Source organism: Marmota marmota, unplaced genomic scaffold (assembly GCF_001458135.2).
Source record: "Marmota marmota marmota unplaced genomic scaffold, marMar, whole genome shotgun sequence".
Taxonomy (NCBI): Eukaryota; Metazoa; Chordata; class Mammalia; order Rodentia; family Sciuridae; genus Marmota; species Marmota marmota.
In genome coordinates this window covers 8,438,023-8,454,022 of record NW_026000051.1, presented here as the reverse complement: position 1 = coordinate 8,454,022, position 16,000 = coordinate 8,438,023, and the positions used below count along the sequence as shown (strand labels likewise).

Here is a 16,000-nt window from a genome sequence, read left to right as displayed (position 1 = left end):
ATATTATGTATTTCAAAAAGCTAAAAGAAACAGTCCTGAATAATTTCAAAAATAATTTCAAAAAAATTATCCCAAGAAAGTGATAAATATTTGAGGAGATAGATACACTTTCTTTGATTTGGATAGTATACGTGATATATATCATGTATGAAAACATCATATGTTGCCCTATAAATATGTACCATTTTTATTTGTCAATTAAAAGTAAAAACATGTAAAATATATATTTTTATAAATAAATATATAAAATAAAAATATATTAAAAATACTAAAAGTTATTAAAAACAAAAGTAAATCTAGATTTCTAATTAAGGTTACACCCAAAAATTAATTCAAAGGGAATATAATTAAAGACAAAAATAAAATTATAAAGCTAGGATAAAGATGACTTATTATTTAAGAAATGAGAAAACTGTCACAAAAGTCTACAAACTAACAAATTTTTAAAAGACTGATACACCTGATAAGGAAGATAATGCTCATCATGTTGAAATGGTTCCTCTCCTGATGATGTTTCTGAGAGCTCCTTTCATATCCCGATTCCTCAGACTGTAGATGAAGGGATTCAGCATGGGGGTGACCAGAGTGTACAACACAGACACAATGACATCCTTGTCATTAGTGCTATTAGATGAGGGGACAAAGTATAGTGCAATAATTGCTCCATAGTACATAGAAACCACAGAGAGATGGGAACCACATGTGGATAAGGCTTTGCAGATGCCCTTGACTGAGGGTCTTCTCAGGATGGTGGCCCCAATGTGTCCATAAGAGACCAGAATGCATATGAGGGGGAGGGTAACAACTGCTGATCCTACAGTAAGGACAGCTAGCTGATTGATGGTGGTGTCTGAGCTGGACAGCTTGAGTAAGGCAGAGAGGTCACAGAAGAAGTGGTGAAGAATGTTGCTTCTAAGGAAAGAGAGACGGGCTAGAAGGAGAGTTTGGAAAAGGGCATTGGCAGAGGATAAAACCCAAGAAACAATTACTAACAGAAAGCAGAGGTTCTGACTCATGATTCTGGGATAGTGCAGTGGGTGACAGATGGCCACATACCTGTCATAGGCCATTGAGGTCAGAAGGAAGCTGTCAAGATCTGCAAACAATACATAAAAAAATTCCTGGCAAATGCACCCAGCATAGGAGATGGACTGAGTCTGCATCAGCATGTTCATGAGCATCTTTGGAGCCGTGACTGAGGAGAAAGAGATGTCAGTGAGGGCCAAGTGGCTGAGGAAGAAGTACATGGGGGTGTGGAGGCGAGAGTCCAGCCTGATGAGCAGGATGATGAGCAGGTTCCCCAGCACCGTGGTCAGGTACATGCCCAGGAACAGGGCGTAGTACATGCCTTGCTGCTCTGGCTGGATGGGGAGCCCCAGGAGGAAGAACTCAGATATGCTGCTCTGATTATCCCTCCTCATGCTCTTCTTGTTACCTTTTTCTGGAGACAAAATAAGAAATGGAAATGTGAAAGAATTAGAAGTCCTTGGGAATATTACACAAGAAAATCATGGTTTTGAACTAGTCAGTAAGTGCATTTTAACCTGAATCTCTCAGGCTTTTTGCCATACTGATTGGCTAGTGAGGGTCAGGGAAAGGATGATATTTGTCCACCTATAAAATAACTGAACATCTTTTGAAGGTACCATGAAACATCAGAATGAATATCGAATCACACCAAGTTCCACTTGAGGAGCTCAGTATGGAAACTTGAGATTAGGGAATTAGTGTGCATGACCAGGTCAGTAATCAGCTAATGGAAAGACTATTAGATGGTGTGATGTCTAGTGGTTTTTGACCTCTCTTAGCCTTCCGCATGCCTCTGAAATACACTTTGGCTAATGATTTGTTTCCACGGACTGAATCAAGAGCACACAGTGGACTGCTTTGGATCTACAGGATATTAAGATCTGAAGACTTGGTGGAAGTATCATATGGACAGGTGGAGGCATGAATGCTAAGTTATGAATCAATGTCTATAACATAAAATATCTAATGACACACCTTGCAATAGGTTTATCTGTTCTTCTTTTAAGAAAGTCCTTTTCCACTGAAGGTTCTTAATTTTCCATCTCTCTTTCTAATGGAATTTTCAAGGGGTGAGGATAAAACTTCTGTTCATGTTATTTGTCCACCTAGAAAACCCAAAATTAACCACCTTGGGAATTCCCTCAATCAAACCAAATCACCCTGTTGAAGTCTTTATAACATTGGGAAATACTTGACTTTTCCAGTCACTTCTTGAATCTGCCAGAGTTTCTTGGTGTCTGCCTAGCAAAAACAAAAACAAATGATACAATTCTTCTTCATGATTCTTAGCCTAGGTTTGATTCTTTTTAATTAGCACATTTTAATTATATATAATAATAAGTTTCATTATGGCATATTCACACATGTTAAAACATATTATATATCCTTTATCCATTCATCCTTTGATGCTATACCAAAGAATCTTAACCAGTATCTTTGTTATATTTCAATATTTTCTACATTGCATAAATTATCATTCCTCTCTTTTACTCCTTCAGGGCAGTTAGTCTTGGACCTACCCATGTAAGCTAACACAAAATAATAGGAAAATAGATTATAATCTGTATACTAAAAATTAAAATACATATTCTTTGTAATGTTTGTTTAAACTGTAATGTTTGTAAAATTTGTTTAAATTGTTGGGGAATGATATTGGCTAAATTCTATTCTTATATTGTGTGCATGTACAAATATGTAATGATATATCCTGTTAATATATACAATCATAATGTACCAATAGAAAATGTGGGGGAAAGTGAAGGAAATTATCATTTGATAGCTAAGGAAGTGTCTCACTATCTGCCTTATCATAAACTCATTTGGGGAATGTAACTAAAGTTTACATAACAACTCTCACAACTTGATTGAAATTATCTATAAAATTCTTATATCCTCCAGCACACTATGTTAAAAATTATATTAATGTGACCTTGTGAGCTGATATGGATTATACTTTTGGTTGTTACTCATCACCATGTTAGTAACAATCAAGTTCATCACAATGAAAATAGTAATTAGCTCTCAGTTGGGCATATTGATTTTTTCTAATATTTTTCTATTTTCAGCATATGATAAACATTGTTCTTATATCATTTTTCACAAACAGCATATATATCTGGAATTCTTAGGAATGGAATTTGAGGGAAAATATTCATGGTTTTGATAGAGTGCCAAATTACCAGTGGCTAATGTGAAAAGGAAGTCAATTCTTATTATTGTTTAAAAAGGAGTCTGTAATAGAAGAACATATAACCAGAAGATTATGAAAATGGGAATTCCAGTTTAGTATATGGAGACAACAGAGCCGGAGCATTTAAGAAACAGAAAATAGTAGACCATAGTCAGTCTGGGAAATACACAAGGTGGAGAATTGAGAAGTCAGAGTATATAAAACCCTTTACACTATCACAGAAATTTTAATCTATTCTAGAACAGTAGTACACTCAAGTAAAGAATTAAATAAAGAAGGGATTAATCTTGCTGGCTAGATAGGGATCAGATTATATCAAGGAAAGAGTGTCAGCAGGAATCTGAGTAGGAGGTAATTATAGCAGCTCAGGTACAATTATAGCAGGTACAAAATAATAATACAAAATAATACCTACCTGTACCTGTATTATGGCAGCAGAGATGAAGAGAATAATAGAGACTTACGATACATTGGAAGAAACCCCAACAAACCTAATGGGGTTAAAGTTAAGAAAATGAAGTATGTTTTCCCACATCTTTCTCAAAGCTTAGAGATAAACTATGCTATGTGAAGTTTTTTCCTGTTATCTTAAATTTTGGATCAACACTCAATTCAAAATAAATCACTCTACATGGAGCTGTCTGTCAGAGTGTGCTATGAGTGGGGTAGTGTTTAAGCATCAGTTGTACAAACTGGACAAATACACATAGACATAAAACCCAGAAGATTGTACTACTGAATGTAAATTCTATATCTGCTATGACATCGTCCCTTACATGATGAACAGAGATACCTTCAGCAGCAAGTCATAAGAAGGTTCTTCCATTTCTTCTGGAAGGCACAAAATAGAGTAAGCAGGTGGCATTTCTAAAGAGCTTAATGGTCCATTGCAACAAGGAGACAAGTTTTTCTAAACCATTTAGAATGCGCATAGGATATACATTTGTTCACAACTCCTGAGAAATCAGTGTGAACTCTGATTTTCAAACCATGGGGAGGACCTGGGGAGGGGTGGCAATCCCCCATCCCAGATCTAAATTAGAGACCAATAAGATCTAATTGCTTCATTGTCTTTGGCTCTCTTGGGGTCAGAGGCTGAAGCAGGAGTAAGAGTTCATCCTTGGAGGAATAATGACAATAACCACAAAACAGGCATTAGGAACTTGGTGATTCATAATTCTTTTTGTCATCTCAATTGACCTTGGAGAAAGTATGATTAAGATTCTATAACAAGGGCTGGGGATGTGGCTCAAGCGGTAACGCACTCATTTGACATGCTCGGGGTGCTGGGTTCAATCCTCAGCACCACATAAAAATAAAATAAAGATGTTGTGTCCACCGAAAACTAAAAAATAAATATTAAAAATTCTCTCTCTCTCTCTCTCTCTCTCTCTCTTAAAAAAATTTAAAAAAAAAAGAGAAAAGATTCTATAACAAGCCAGGCTGGAGGTTGAGATTGAAAACAAAAGTTTCTTGCTTTTGACCCTATGCTATTTCAAGAACTTCAGAAAAACTCAAATACTATCACTATGATTAAAAGAATTTAGAACATTAAATATCATCATTATTAATAATGGATTAAAAATGAATAAAATATAGTCTCTATAAATTTCAATCTCTTTCTTAAAAGCATTCTATTCTAGTCTATTCAAGAAATGTACATTTCTAGATACCATGAACATGCACATTTCCTATGATAACATGAAATAATCTTTAATGCTTATTTTTTTACCCAACTTACAAAATCAATCCCTAATCCATTTTGTACATCCTAGAATTTCTTCAATGCTGGTAGAAAATGAATATCATGCATTCATTGTTCATGTGAAGATGTTTGAATATTTGTAGATGTTGTTAATTTTTTTCTATTTATGTTAAATTCAAGTTTTACTGAGAACTGCTATTCAAGTAGAAATGTCCTATAAGATATTTAAACTTCCAGAATGGTTTCTAGCTCCTGTCAATCCTGGTTGATCATCTGTTTCCCTTATGATAATACTCCAGTTAATTTGTCTGTTTTGTAGAAGTCACAGGTAGACAAAAAACTTTTATCTCAAACACAACAATATCATTGACACCTCCCTCTTTTCTGACATTAAAGAATATATAAAAAAAAAAAAAAGTTCATGAGATGGCAGATTAGAGGAACAGTTCCACAGCAGTTCTGTAGCTCAAGAAATTAAAAGTGGGAAAACTGCTCCTCAGCAAGGTGGGCAAACAAGAGAATGAACTGAAATCTAATGTTGGACAGCAAAATAATCTCAGAGACACAGAAAGTCAGAAACTTTGATCATAACATAGGAACAGTATGTTACAGATGCACTTCCCACCACTGAGGGGATGGGAAGCACAGAGAGAGAGAGAGAAAACCTTGGTGAGTAAAATTGACTTGGGAGAACCTGTGGAATAGAGAGGGGGTTTGATGTGAACTGATACAGAGATGGTGGGAGAAGTTGGGTGAAGAGTATTTCAATTCACTCCCTGAAGGGCAGATTGTCCACAGGAGTCAGAGTTCCTGTGCAGGAACCAGTTTTGAATAACCATGTGACAGTGAGCACAGTGAGTTGTGAGATTAGGAAACCATAGGAAGACACCAGCCTGACCTAGCAGTTGCTGATTGTAGGGTCCAGAGTGTGCCTGGGCCAACGTGATTGAAACAGCACAGAGAGGACAGTGCTGGGTGGCACTGGGTGGCCATAGTGAGGAGAGAGCCTATCTTGGTGCTGGCATCCCATATGAGCTCTACAAAGATTCCAGTAGCCAGTCTGACAACTAGGTCTGATGTCCAACTCACCACTCCTCTTCAATGTAGTTTTTGAAACTCTCATCAGAGCAATCATACAAGCAAAGGAAATTAAAATGATACAACTATGAAAAGAAGTCAAATTATCGTTTGCTGATGGAACTTTCCTCTATCTAGAAAATCCAAATAACTCCACCAGAAGACTTCTAGAGCTGATAAATAATTTCAGTAAAGTAGAAGAATAAATGATGAACATTCATAAATCAATAGCTTTTATCTATTCCAATAGTAATTCTGCTGAGAAGGAGATCAGGAAAACTGTCCCATTTATAATAACACCAAAAATATAATAAAAGACTTGGGAATGAATTTAACCAAGGAAGTCAAAGACCTCTATAATGAAAACTACAGAATACTGGATAAATAAATTAAAGAAGAACTTAGAAGATGGAAAAACTTCCAAGTTCTTGGGTTAGCAGAATTAATATTGTCAAAATGCTATACAGAGTTAATGTCATCTCCATCAAAATATCAGTGACTTCCTTCACAGAAATAGGGAAAAAAACAGTCCTAAAATTCATTTGGAGGAATAAAAGATCCAGAATAACAAAATAAATCTTGAATAAAAAGAATGATCCTGGAGGCATCACAGATTATACTACAGAGCTATAGTAATAAAAACAGCATTGTATTGTCATTAATACAGACATTAAAACCAATGGAACAGAAGACAGAGACAACTCACATAGTGACAGTCATCTGATACTTAACAAAGATGCCAAAAATATATGTTGCAGGAAAGACAGCCTTTCAACAAATATTGCTGGACAATGGGATTTCACATGTGGAAGAATGAAACTAGATCCCTGTCCCTAACCCTGCACAAAAGTCAAATCAAAGTTGATCAATGACTTAGAAAACCTAGGATTAAAACCAGAAACTCTGCAACTACTAGAAGAAAACCTAAGGTCAATACTCCAACTTTTTGATGCAGGGACCAACTTCCTTAACAAGACCTTGAAAGCAAATACAAGAATCAATAAATGGGGTCAGCATAAAATTAAAATCCTTCTGCATAACAAAGGAAATGATAAAGAGCTTGAAGACAGAGCTTATGGTGTTGACAAAAGAATCCTCTGACAGAGGATAATATCCAGAATATATTTTAAAAATTCAAAAAGTTTAACCCCCCCCCCAAAATGATAATAACCTATCAAGAAATGGACAAATGGACTAAACAGACATTGCTCAAAAGATGGAACACAAGCAGCCAACAAGTATAGGAAAAATATTCAATATCCCCCACAATCAAGAAACTATAAATAAAAACCACACTGAGATTTCATCTCAATGCAATCAGAATGACAATTAGAAGAATACAAATAATAAGAAATGCTGGTAAGGATGTGGGGGAAAATTGTTGATGGGACTGCAAACTAGTAAAACCATCCTGGAAAGCATTTTGGAGATTCCTCAAAAAGCTAGCATGGAACCACCATATGACTCAGCTATCCCACACCTTGGCATTTATTCAAAGGAACTTAAATCAGCATTCTATAGAGATACAGCCACATCAATGTTTATAGCAGTGTAACTCACAAGAGCCAAAATATAGATCTAGCCTATGTGATGAATAAGATATGGTACATATACACAAGAGAGTTTTACTTAGCCATCGAGAAAAACAAAATTATGGCATTTGCAGGTAAATGAGTGGAACTAGAGAATATCATGCTAACTAAAATAAGCCAGATGCAGAAAATCAAGAATTGAATATTTTCTCTTATATGTAGAAGCAAGAGAGTAACAAAGCGGGGGGTGTTTAATATCATAAAGACAGGATAGGTCAGTGGAGTAGAAGGAGATTGAGGGGGAGGGAGAAGGTCTTAGAAATGGAATAAAATGTGGAATTAATTTGACAAAATTATATTATGCATAAATATGCCAGTGAATTCCACCTTTATGTATGTGCAAAAAATACTAATTAAAAATAAATGAATGAAGCCAGGTGCGGTGGTGCACACGTGTAATCCCAGTGGCTCAGAAGGCTGAGACAGGAAAATCATGAGTTCAAAGGTAGCCTCAGCAATCAGTGAGGCCCTAAGCAACTCAGGGAAATTCTGTCTCTAAATAAAATACAAAAAACGACTGAGTATGGGGCTCAGTGGCTGAGGGCCCCTGAGTTCAATCCCCAGTACCAAAAACAAATAAATAAATGAATAATTGAGTGGAAGGTAGACAAGTAGAAAAGAGGAAGAGGATTAGTGGAGGGAAAAGGCAACCTGGGGAACTGGGGAGTGAGATGGAGTAAGCTAAATTTTATCCATGTATGATTATGTCAAAATGATTCCAACTACACCCTTAGAAAAGAAAACAGTAAGTTCATGACTTTGCTTGGTTTCTCATTTAACAGCATGAGGAAAAGTATCTCCTTGAATTGACAAATGACATTATTACTTCCCCAGGTACTTAATATCATTACCTAGATGATCTTCATCTATGTCTTCTTCCACAGCAGGTTTCTCTCATCTTTCTGAATTTTATTCAAAACATGCCCTATGCTTTAGCTTGTGATTCAGTAATAGAATGCACTCAAAGTTGCAGCCACAGCAAAATTGAAAAACTGGCAAATAAGATGAACAGGGATTTCAGAAAAACAAACTTCAAATGAGCTAATCCCTACCTACAAAGATGATCAACCTAAAAATTAACCAAAAAAGCCATACTGAAACCTCAGTAACAATCCTTTTTATATCAATGGATTGAAAATTTGCTTTGAAGATTGTCTTTGAAGACAATAGTATGTATTATTTGGATGTCATAATCATTTTAATATAGAAACAATGTAGTACTATAATTGAGAATTGAAAAACTTACATTGCCATGGATCATGCATTCTAACATCAGTTTAAACCCCAAATATGTCCTGCAAATGTACAATTGAAAACAAATAAGCAGATTCACAGCAACATTGACAATTCTATTAGAAAAGCAGGGGTGGAGGGAAGTTCAGCAATCAATAAGTTGTGATAATTTTACAGAAGAGATACTGTAGTATGACAATTCTATGTCATACTAAATAAATTTTAAAAAATAATAATGGAAGAAAAATGCAAGTCTCCAATAATATGGCAGAACAGAGAAACAAAAAATTTCATGTAAATATATTATTAGAGACTGAATGTTTGTCTCTCCGTCCCCATAGATTTATAAATTGAAGCCCTACCCATCAGTGTTGCTATTTATTAAATAATATTAAGGTAAATATCTCTGATAGAAAGACATTATGAGAAGGCAACTATGGTATGGTATGGCAGGTAGAGAGGGTCCTCAACAAGAAACCAAATGAGTTGAAACATTGATCATGTGTTTATAGCCTCATGAACAGTGGAAAAATAATTCTTTATTGTCTTTGTCTAAGCCAACTAGACCATCATCTAATTTTATGATAGCCCCAAGCAAGTAAAGTCATGGTCATAGATACATGAAATATAAATATATGTTTCATAGATAAACAAATACATATGGGAATAAATTACAAAACCAAATTTGAAATTTGGACTAGCTGTTTCCTCCTGAGAGGTGATGGGAGGGTATCCCTAGAAGTGGATAATAACATGTCCAAAATCTCTCTGTTGAGTCCTACAAGTTCTTCCTTTGGGGTCAGAAGACAATATGCTGGAATGTTTAAAGTCCTGGGTTGAACACTAGTTAATATCATTGAGGATGCCTCTGAGGCAGGCTGACTTAGTAAGATGAAAGTGGGCTGCCTATGGTCTAAGCCAAGAAAGGTGAAGCCTGAGACATGTCATGCACCTCTGCACCTCCATCAAGCACATCTGCCAAAGAGGTTGTGCCAAGAGAGTGGCATCCAAGTGATATTTGCCAAATTACATTGTTATATTGTGTGCATGTATGAATATATAACAACAAATTCCATCATTATGTGCAACTATAATGCACCAATAAAAAATGTGGAAAGAAAAAAATAAATAAAAGTTATTTAGCTTCATTTAAAGAAAAAGGAAGGAAGGAAGGAAGGAAGGAAGGAAGGAAGGAAGGAAGGAAGGAAGGAAGGAAGGATGGATTGTGGCATGCATCACCAACACAGCCATAGTGAGAGCCTCTGGTAGGGAGGGTCAAGCTTTGGAAGCTTCACACATCTACTGAGGGCCTCCTCCAACCCCAGAACCTCTTCTAGGGAGGGCTGAGGTTACAGAGAAGCGCACACCTCGGATGCTGGCAGTCACTGCAACTACCTCTGACAGCGAGAGCCACACCCGGGAATCAGAATGCACCTCCACTGCCTCCCTCCCTCTGTGAGTCTCCACTAGGAGGGGCAAAGACAGAAAGCAACATGCAACTCTGCACCTTTGTAGGTGCTTTGATAGAGCACAGCTGCCAGAGAGGGCAGGGCCAAGAGATGGCTCAAACATCTGATCCCTGAAGCCACCGCCACAACCTTGTTCAGAGAGAGCCACGCCTGGGAATCTGCATGCATCTGCGGAGGGCTCCTCCACACTCAGCATCTGGCACAGGGAGGGATGAGTGGGAGAACAGAGAACATAGCTACCACCATGTCCCAGCTTGCCCTCTACAGCAGACCTCAGCCCTGAACACATCCCTGAGCTCTGCCCTCTTGTGCCCAGCAGCTCCTCTTCACCCCAGGTGCCAGGGCACCCCATGTCTGTACTTGGGGTGAAAACCTAAACAAACCAGTAACAAGCAACAACACTAAAGCAGTAACAAAAAGTCTTCTAACAAAGAAAAGCCCAGGATTCTCATGAAGTTCTAACAGATCATTTAAGAAGAACCAATGCCAATCCTTCTCAAATTATTCCATGAAATAAAAGTTTAATTTCTCTCATATGCTTGCATGTATAAGTATTTATGCAATTCTGTTTATCTATAACAATGCTTGTAGGGGCTGGGATTGTGGCTCAGCAGTAGAGCGATCGCCTAGCACAGGCAGGACCCGGGTTCAATTCTCAGCACCACATAAAAATAAAGGCATTGTGTTGTGTCCATCTACAAAAATGATTCATATTCTCTCTCTCTCTCTCTCTCTCTCTCTCTCTCTCTCTCTCTCTCTCTCTCTCTCCTTCCTCCCCCTTACAAAATAAAAAGAAGCAATGCTTCTAAAAACCATTTCATGTATTCAGCACAAGCACTCAGTTTTTTATTTCTTTATAGCCAGCAGTAGAAAGGATGAGTCATACAGTCGAGTCTACATTACTTTTCAGTCATCTTGCCTCATAAGAGAAGTTATCATAAATTAAAAGTTTTTAATAGGGTGATAATGCATATTAACAAATTAGGATATGGTATAAGAACCATGTAGACATAACAGCTACATTAGAAACAACTGATACATCTACAAAAATCAGATATGTTGCAGTTAGCATATCAGAGGAGTGAGGAAAGAATAAACTATGAAAATAATTTTAAATACTTCATTATTAACATTTAAAATGATTAAATGACTTTATACTTCACATTACACTAACAATAATCACCTGCATGTATTTTAAGGATTTTTAAGGCCTAGAAGGAAAGATTTAAAATTTCACGTGAAAATACAACTAACTCTCATTAGGTACATAAGACGAGATGTCCTATATTTTTATTTTTAATACTTCAGAGATATTTGGTTGAAACAATGACATGATTAACTGGGCAAAGCTACTCTAAAATTCTATCCAGGGATGGGACTGTTCAAGTGCTATCATAAATGGGTAATGTTGAATAATTATCAAAACATATTTGTAGTGATATGCTAACTTATGAAATCTGGCACACTTTCTTGTCACACAGTATTTATTAGGCTGAGTGCATGTGTTTTATTCAAGGGGCTCAATTGACTCCTATTTTCCATAGACACAAATATCCCCTAGACTCTGACAATATCTTGCACAACTAAATTGTTCATAAAGCATTGTGTGTGTTGAATTGGGGTTAATATGGAGTTGTGCTAGAAGGGATTTCACTGGGATATGTCTACTATAAGCAAATGAAAGGCATTTTCTTGAAAAGAAGCTCATTTTTATCAGACTGTGCTCTTCCTGATGCCATGTCTCTTCCTTAGTGTCTAGAAAACACAATGGTGGCTATTGCAAAGTGATTTCCTCAACGGATCCCATTAAAATCAAGAACAACTAAATAGATGAATTAATTACTTTAAGCACATTAAAATTGAGACATTGTTATATATTTTTAAAGTAACAATATCAAAATAATGGGAGACATTTGCATTATATAGAAAGGGCAAAGGATTAACATCCACATTATATGAAGACTGTCTACAATACAATAAGTAAAAGACAAACCACCTAATAGAAAAGCAAGAGAAAGATAAGATCATTTATTTCACATGAAGGAATTTTGTAGTAAAAAGGGTAATGATGGCTGCTGTAATGGTAAAGGGTAGATCTCCTGGTGGGTAGATGAATTTTCATCATGTGGAAATTCAGGAACCAGGCTCCATTATCTCTAAGCAATGAGGATAATCTGCTTCCCTCCAATAGATAAGTAGATCCATTTGTTTTCCAAAATCTTTTTTGTTGTTGTTGTTTGTTTGTTTTTCAAAATCTTGACCAGGAAATAACACACATTTTCTTCCACTAGGAACAATGTCACTGAGACCTAGACTAATTGAAAATGTAGAAGCTCTCTCCTAGTGAAACTTCACAAATGGTGAAATTTGAGTGAATAGCCAGATATCTCTGTCCAAAATAGCCAGCAAACATAGAGTCAGATGCTTCATAGCATTGACAATCAGTGAAGTAGAAAATAAAAGTACAATGACATTTAATTTGTCATTCATCATACTTGCAGAACATTTTTAAAAATCTCCTTATCAATACCACTTGTTTAAGAGGTAAAGTAGTAGGAACTCGGAGGATACAGGTTTAAAATAGTATAATTTTTTTAAAAAAATATTTTTAAGATATGCTTTAAATTTATGGAAAAAATTGAACAGAAATTGTTCATACAGCTCTTTTCCTAACCCCTAGGCCCAGTTCCTCTGTTGATATCTTTCCCCCTTCTATTGACATCTTACTTTGTTGTAACACATTTGTTACAATTGAACCAACATTGTTACATTATTAACTAAAATCTATAGCTTACATTAGGATTCATGCTTGGGATTGTACAGTTGTAGTTATTTTCCCCTTGGTTGGTTGTTTCAGCTTTGTTTTTGACTAACGCATAGTGACATATACCCACTGCTACACCATCAGACAGAATAGATTTTCTACCCTAACATCCTCTTTGCTCTGCCTATTCATCCCTCCCATCCCATACACTAAAGTCTTAGCATTCACTGATCATTTTATTATCTTGATTATTTTGCATTTTCTATGATGTTATTGTCAGTTACAATGATTTTGTATGTAACTTTTTCAGACAGGCTTCTTAGTGTATCTATTTTGTAGAATAATGCAGCAGTAATAGTTAAATGAAATAAATGCATATTCTACAATCCCATTATTCTCCTGAGAATACAAATGACCAGATCTGTTGCACATAACATATTGGGTGCAGGAAGATACCTTTTTTTCGTTTGTAACAAATTACAGGTGGATTAAACTCCCCTGAAGAACTGATTGAACTCAGTTTAGGTGGCCTACACTTTCTCACATCCTGCCAACCCATTCTTCAGCCCACACCTTCAGAAGCTGAACCCCCCATTTCAGATTTCTCATAATTACCACACCACCTGGTAGGTCTTTTCAAAATCTCTACTATTGATACTGTATTTCACACCCAGTTTAACTTTCTAGATCCTTGAGTGCTCCAACCAGGTTTCTGTTCACACTTTTGTCCTGTACCTATTTATTTTGTTTGAAAAATTACCATGGCTTTTTGCATCAATCAGTCTCACTTACATTTATGACCATGTCATCTCTTTTTGGGAAAAAAAAGGTTATGTACCTGGTTACCATCTCTCTAGTAAAATAACTTAATAATTGGATATTGAGTAAGAAATTATAAATAGATGATAAAAATATGGGAGAAGAAGGAAGGAGAAAAGTGGATTAATGAATCATAAGTTAGTTACATAAGTTCTGTGTTTTATTGCACTGTAGTTTGACTAAAGATAATCATACCATACTGCATAATTCAAAACACAAAAAAACCTACAAGAAAGGATTTGGAATGTTTTTATCAGGATAAATTTTAAATATTTGAGAAAATAGATATGCCTACCTGCATTTAAACATTATGTAATATGTACAAGGAACTAATAAATACAAAAAAGAACGAGAGTACCTGTAAATATGTACAACTTTATGTATCAATTTTAAATAAAAATAAATTTATACATACTATTCACACAAAAAAATTTGTAATTAAATGTGTTATCTTGTAAGAGTCAAAAAACTTTGCTATAAAAAGAAAACCATGCAATATTTTTAAAAGAATAATGGCTTTGACTACATGAAAATTCCAATGTTGGTAAGACAAGGTGTTGTGGGGCAGGTTGCTGAGAAAACACACCAAGTCCCAATTTTGTCCAAATTGAAGAGTTATTTAGCCAGCTGGTGACTACTCCCCACAGGACCCATAACTGTCTCTGCAAGGAAAAGCCACAAGCCTGAGCATTTTAGGATATTTAAAGGCAAAAACCAAATCTGGGTTGACGTAGCTATAAGCAAGCAGGTACAGAAACTGGATTGGGCAGTTAGCGAGACAATGCAATGGGTACACTGGTATTTCCCACACATTTTCCAGGTTGGCATAGCAGCAAGCAAGCAGAAGGGAAGGGAATCAAAATGACCCTCGTTCAATACACGTTAGAGAATGGTTACTAATGTCTAGACAATCAATCTCTGACAAGGTACATTGCCCCAGAAAAATGGAAACCAAAGAGAACAATTTTACATTGTATAAAAATTGCTATTTTGTGTTGCAAGTATGTTATTCTAGGTAATTATTAATGAGTACAGAGGCGGGCCTTTCCCATGGGAGAAGCATTTCTTACATGATATGAAGTCTCAGGGTAAAATGGAGTCTGTTTGGTCATTGCCCGTATAGCCTGGCCCATAAAAAAGGATACCAAGTGAAAAGTAAAAATGTGCAGACATGTTTGTGAAAACCTTTCCTGAGACTCTAAGATCCACAAGAAAATTAAATAGAGACAAAAACTAAATTCAAATTGAAACAAGGCTGAATAAAGACTCCCACATCAGGATTCACCAAGAAATAGAAATTCAGAGAGAAAATGATGCATGTAAGGGACTGAGAAGTCTAATATCCATAATAGGAAACAAAATCCCCATCATGCTGAAAATATTCCTCTACTGAGAAAGTTACTCAGAGCTACTTTCATATCAATTCCTCAGAGTGTGAATGAAAGGATTCACCATGGGGGTGACCAGAGAGTACAACACAGACACAATGACATATGGTCACTGGCATTATTGGATGAGAGCAAAGAAATATAGCCAAATAACTGTTCCATAGTACAGTGAAACCACAGAGATGTGGAAGCCACATGTGGACAAGGTTTTGTAGATCCCTTCGATTAAGGGTCTTCTCAGGATGGTGTCCCCAATGTGGGATAAGAGAACGAAATATCAAAATGGCACAGTTTTGACTATCAATTCTATGCTGAGGATAACTAGCTGATCTGACCTAGACAGCTCAAGTAGAGAAGTCACAGAAGAAGAGGGGGTGGGGGGGGCTTAATCACAAGTTTTCTGCATTTGTTTGTAATATTTTTCTATTTCCAAATCAGAATCTAATTTTGGTATTAAAGGAATAAATCTATGTCAAGATCATAAAATATCTAGTGACATGTCTTACAATATACCCAAAAGTTTTTCCCCACTAATAAAATTCTTTCATTCAACCAATTCACTCAACATTTTCAATTTTCCAACATTCTTTCTTTAAGAATTTTTCTGTAATGCGGAAAAAATATGTACAGTCTCTTTCAAATTCTACATCCTGTATTCCCTTATCTCAAAGCATATCATTTTTATTCAAGTCATCAGAACACTAGTAACAATAAAGAATTCTTTGTAAGTGCC

At 36.0% G+C, this 16,000-nt stretch overlaps 1 protein-coding gene across 1 annotated transcript; it reads right to left on the bottom strand.

The window, feature by feature from the left end:
- Window positions 1-482: 482 nt before the first annotated feature.
- LOC107152241 (olfactory receptor 50-like) lies at window positions 483-2,009 on the bottom strand. Its single transcript, XM_015497763.2, has one exon. The coding sequence runs from the start codon at window positions 1,419-1,421 to the stop codon at window positions 483-485; it is 939 nt and encodes a 312-aa protein (XP_015353249.1). The 5' UTR covers window positions 1,422-2,009.
- Window positions 2,010-16,000: the final 13,991 nt, after the last annotated feature.

Coding starts and splice junctions, on each gene's coding strand:
- LOC107152241 (XM_015497763.2), bottom strand. CDS start 1,421: ATGAGGAGGGATAATCAGAGCAGCATATCTGAGTTCTTCCTCCTGGGG.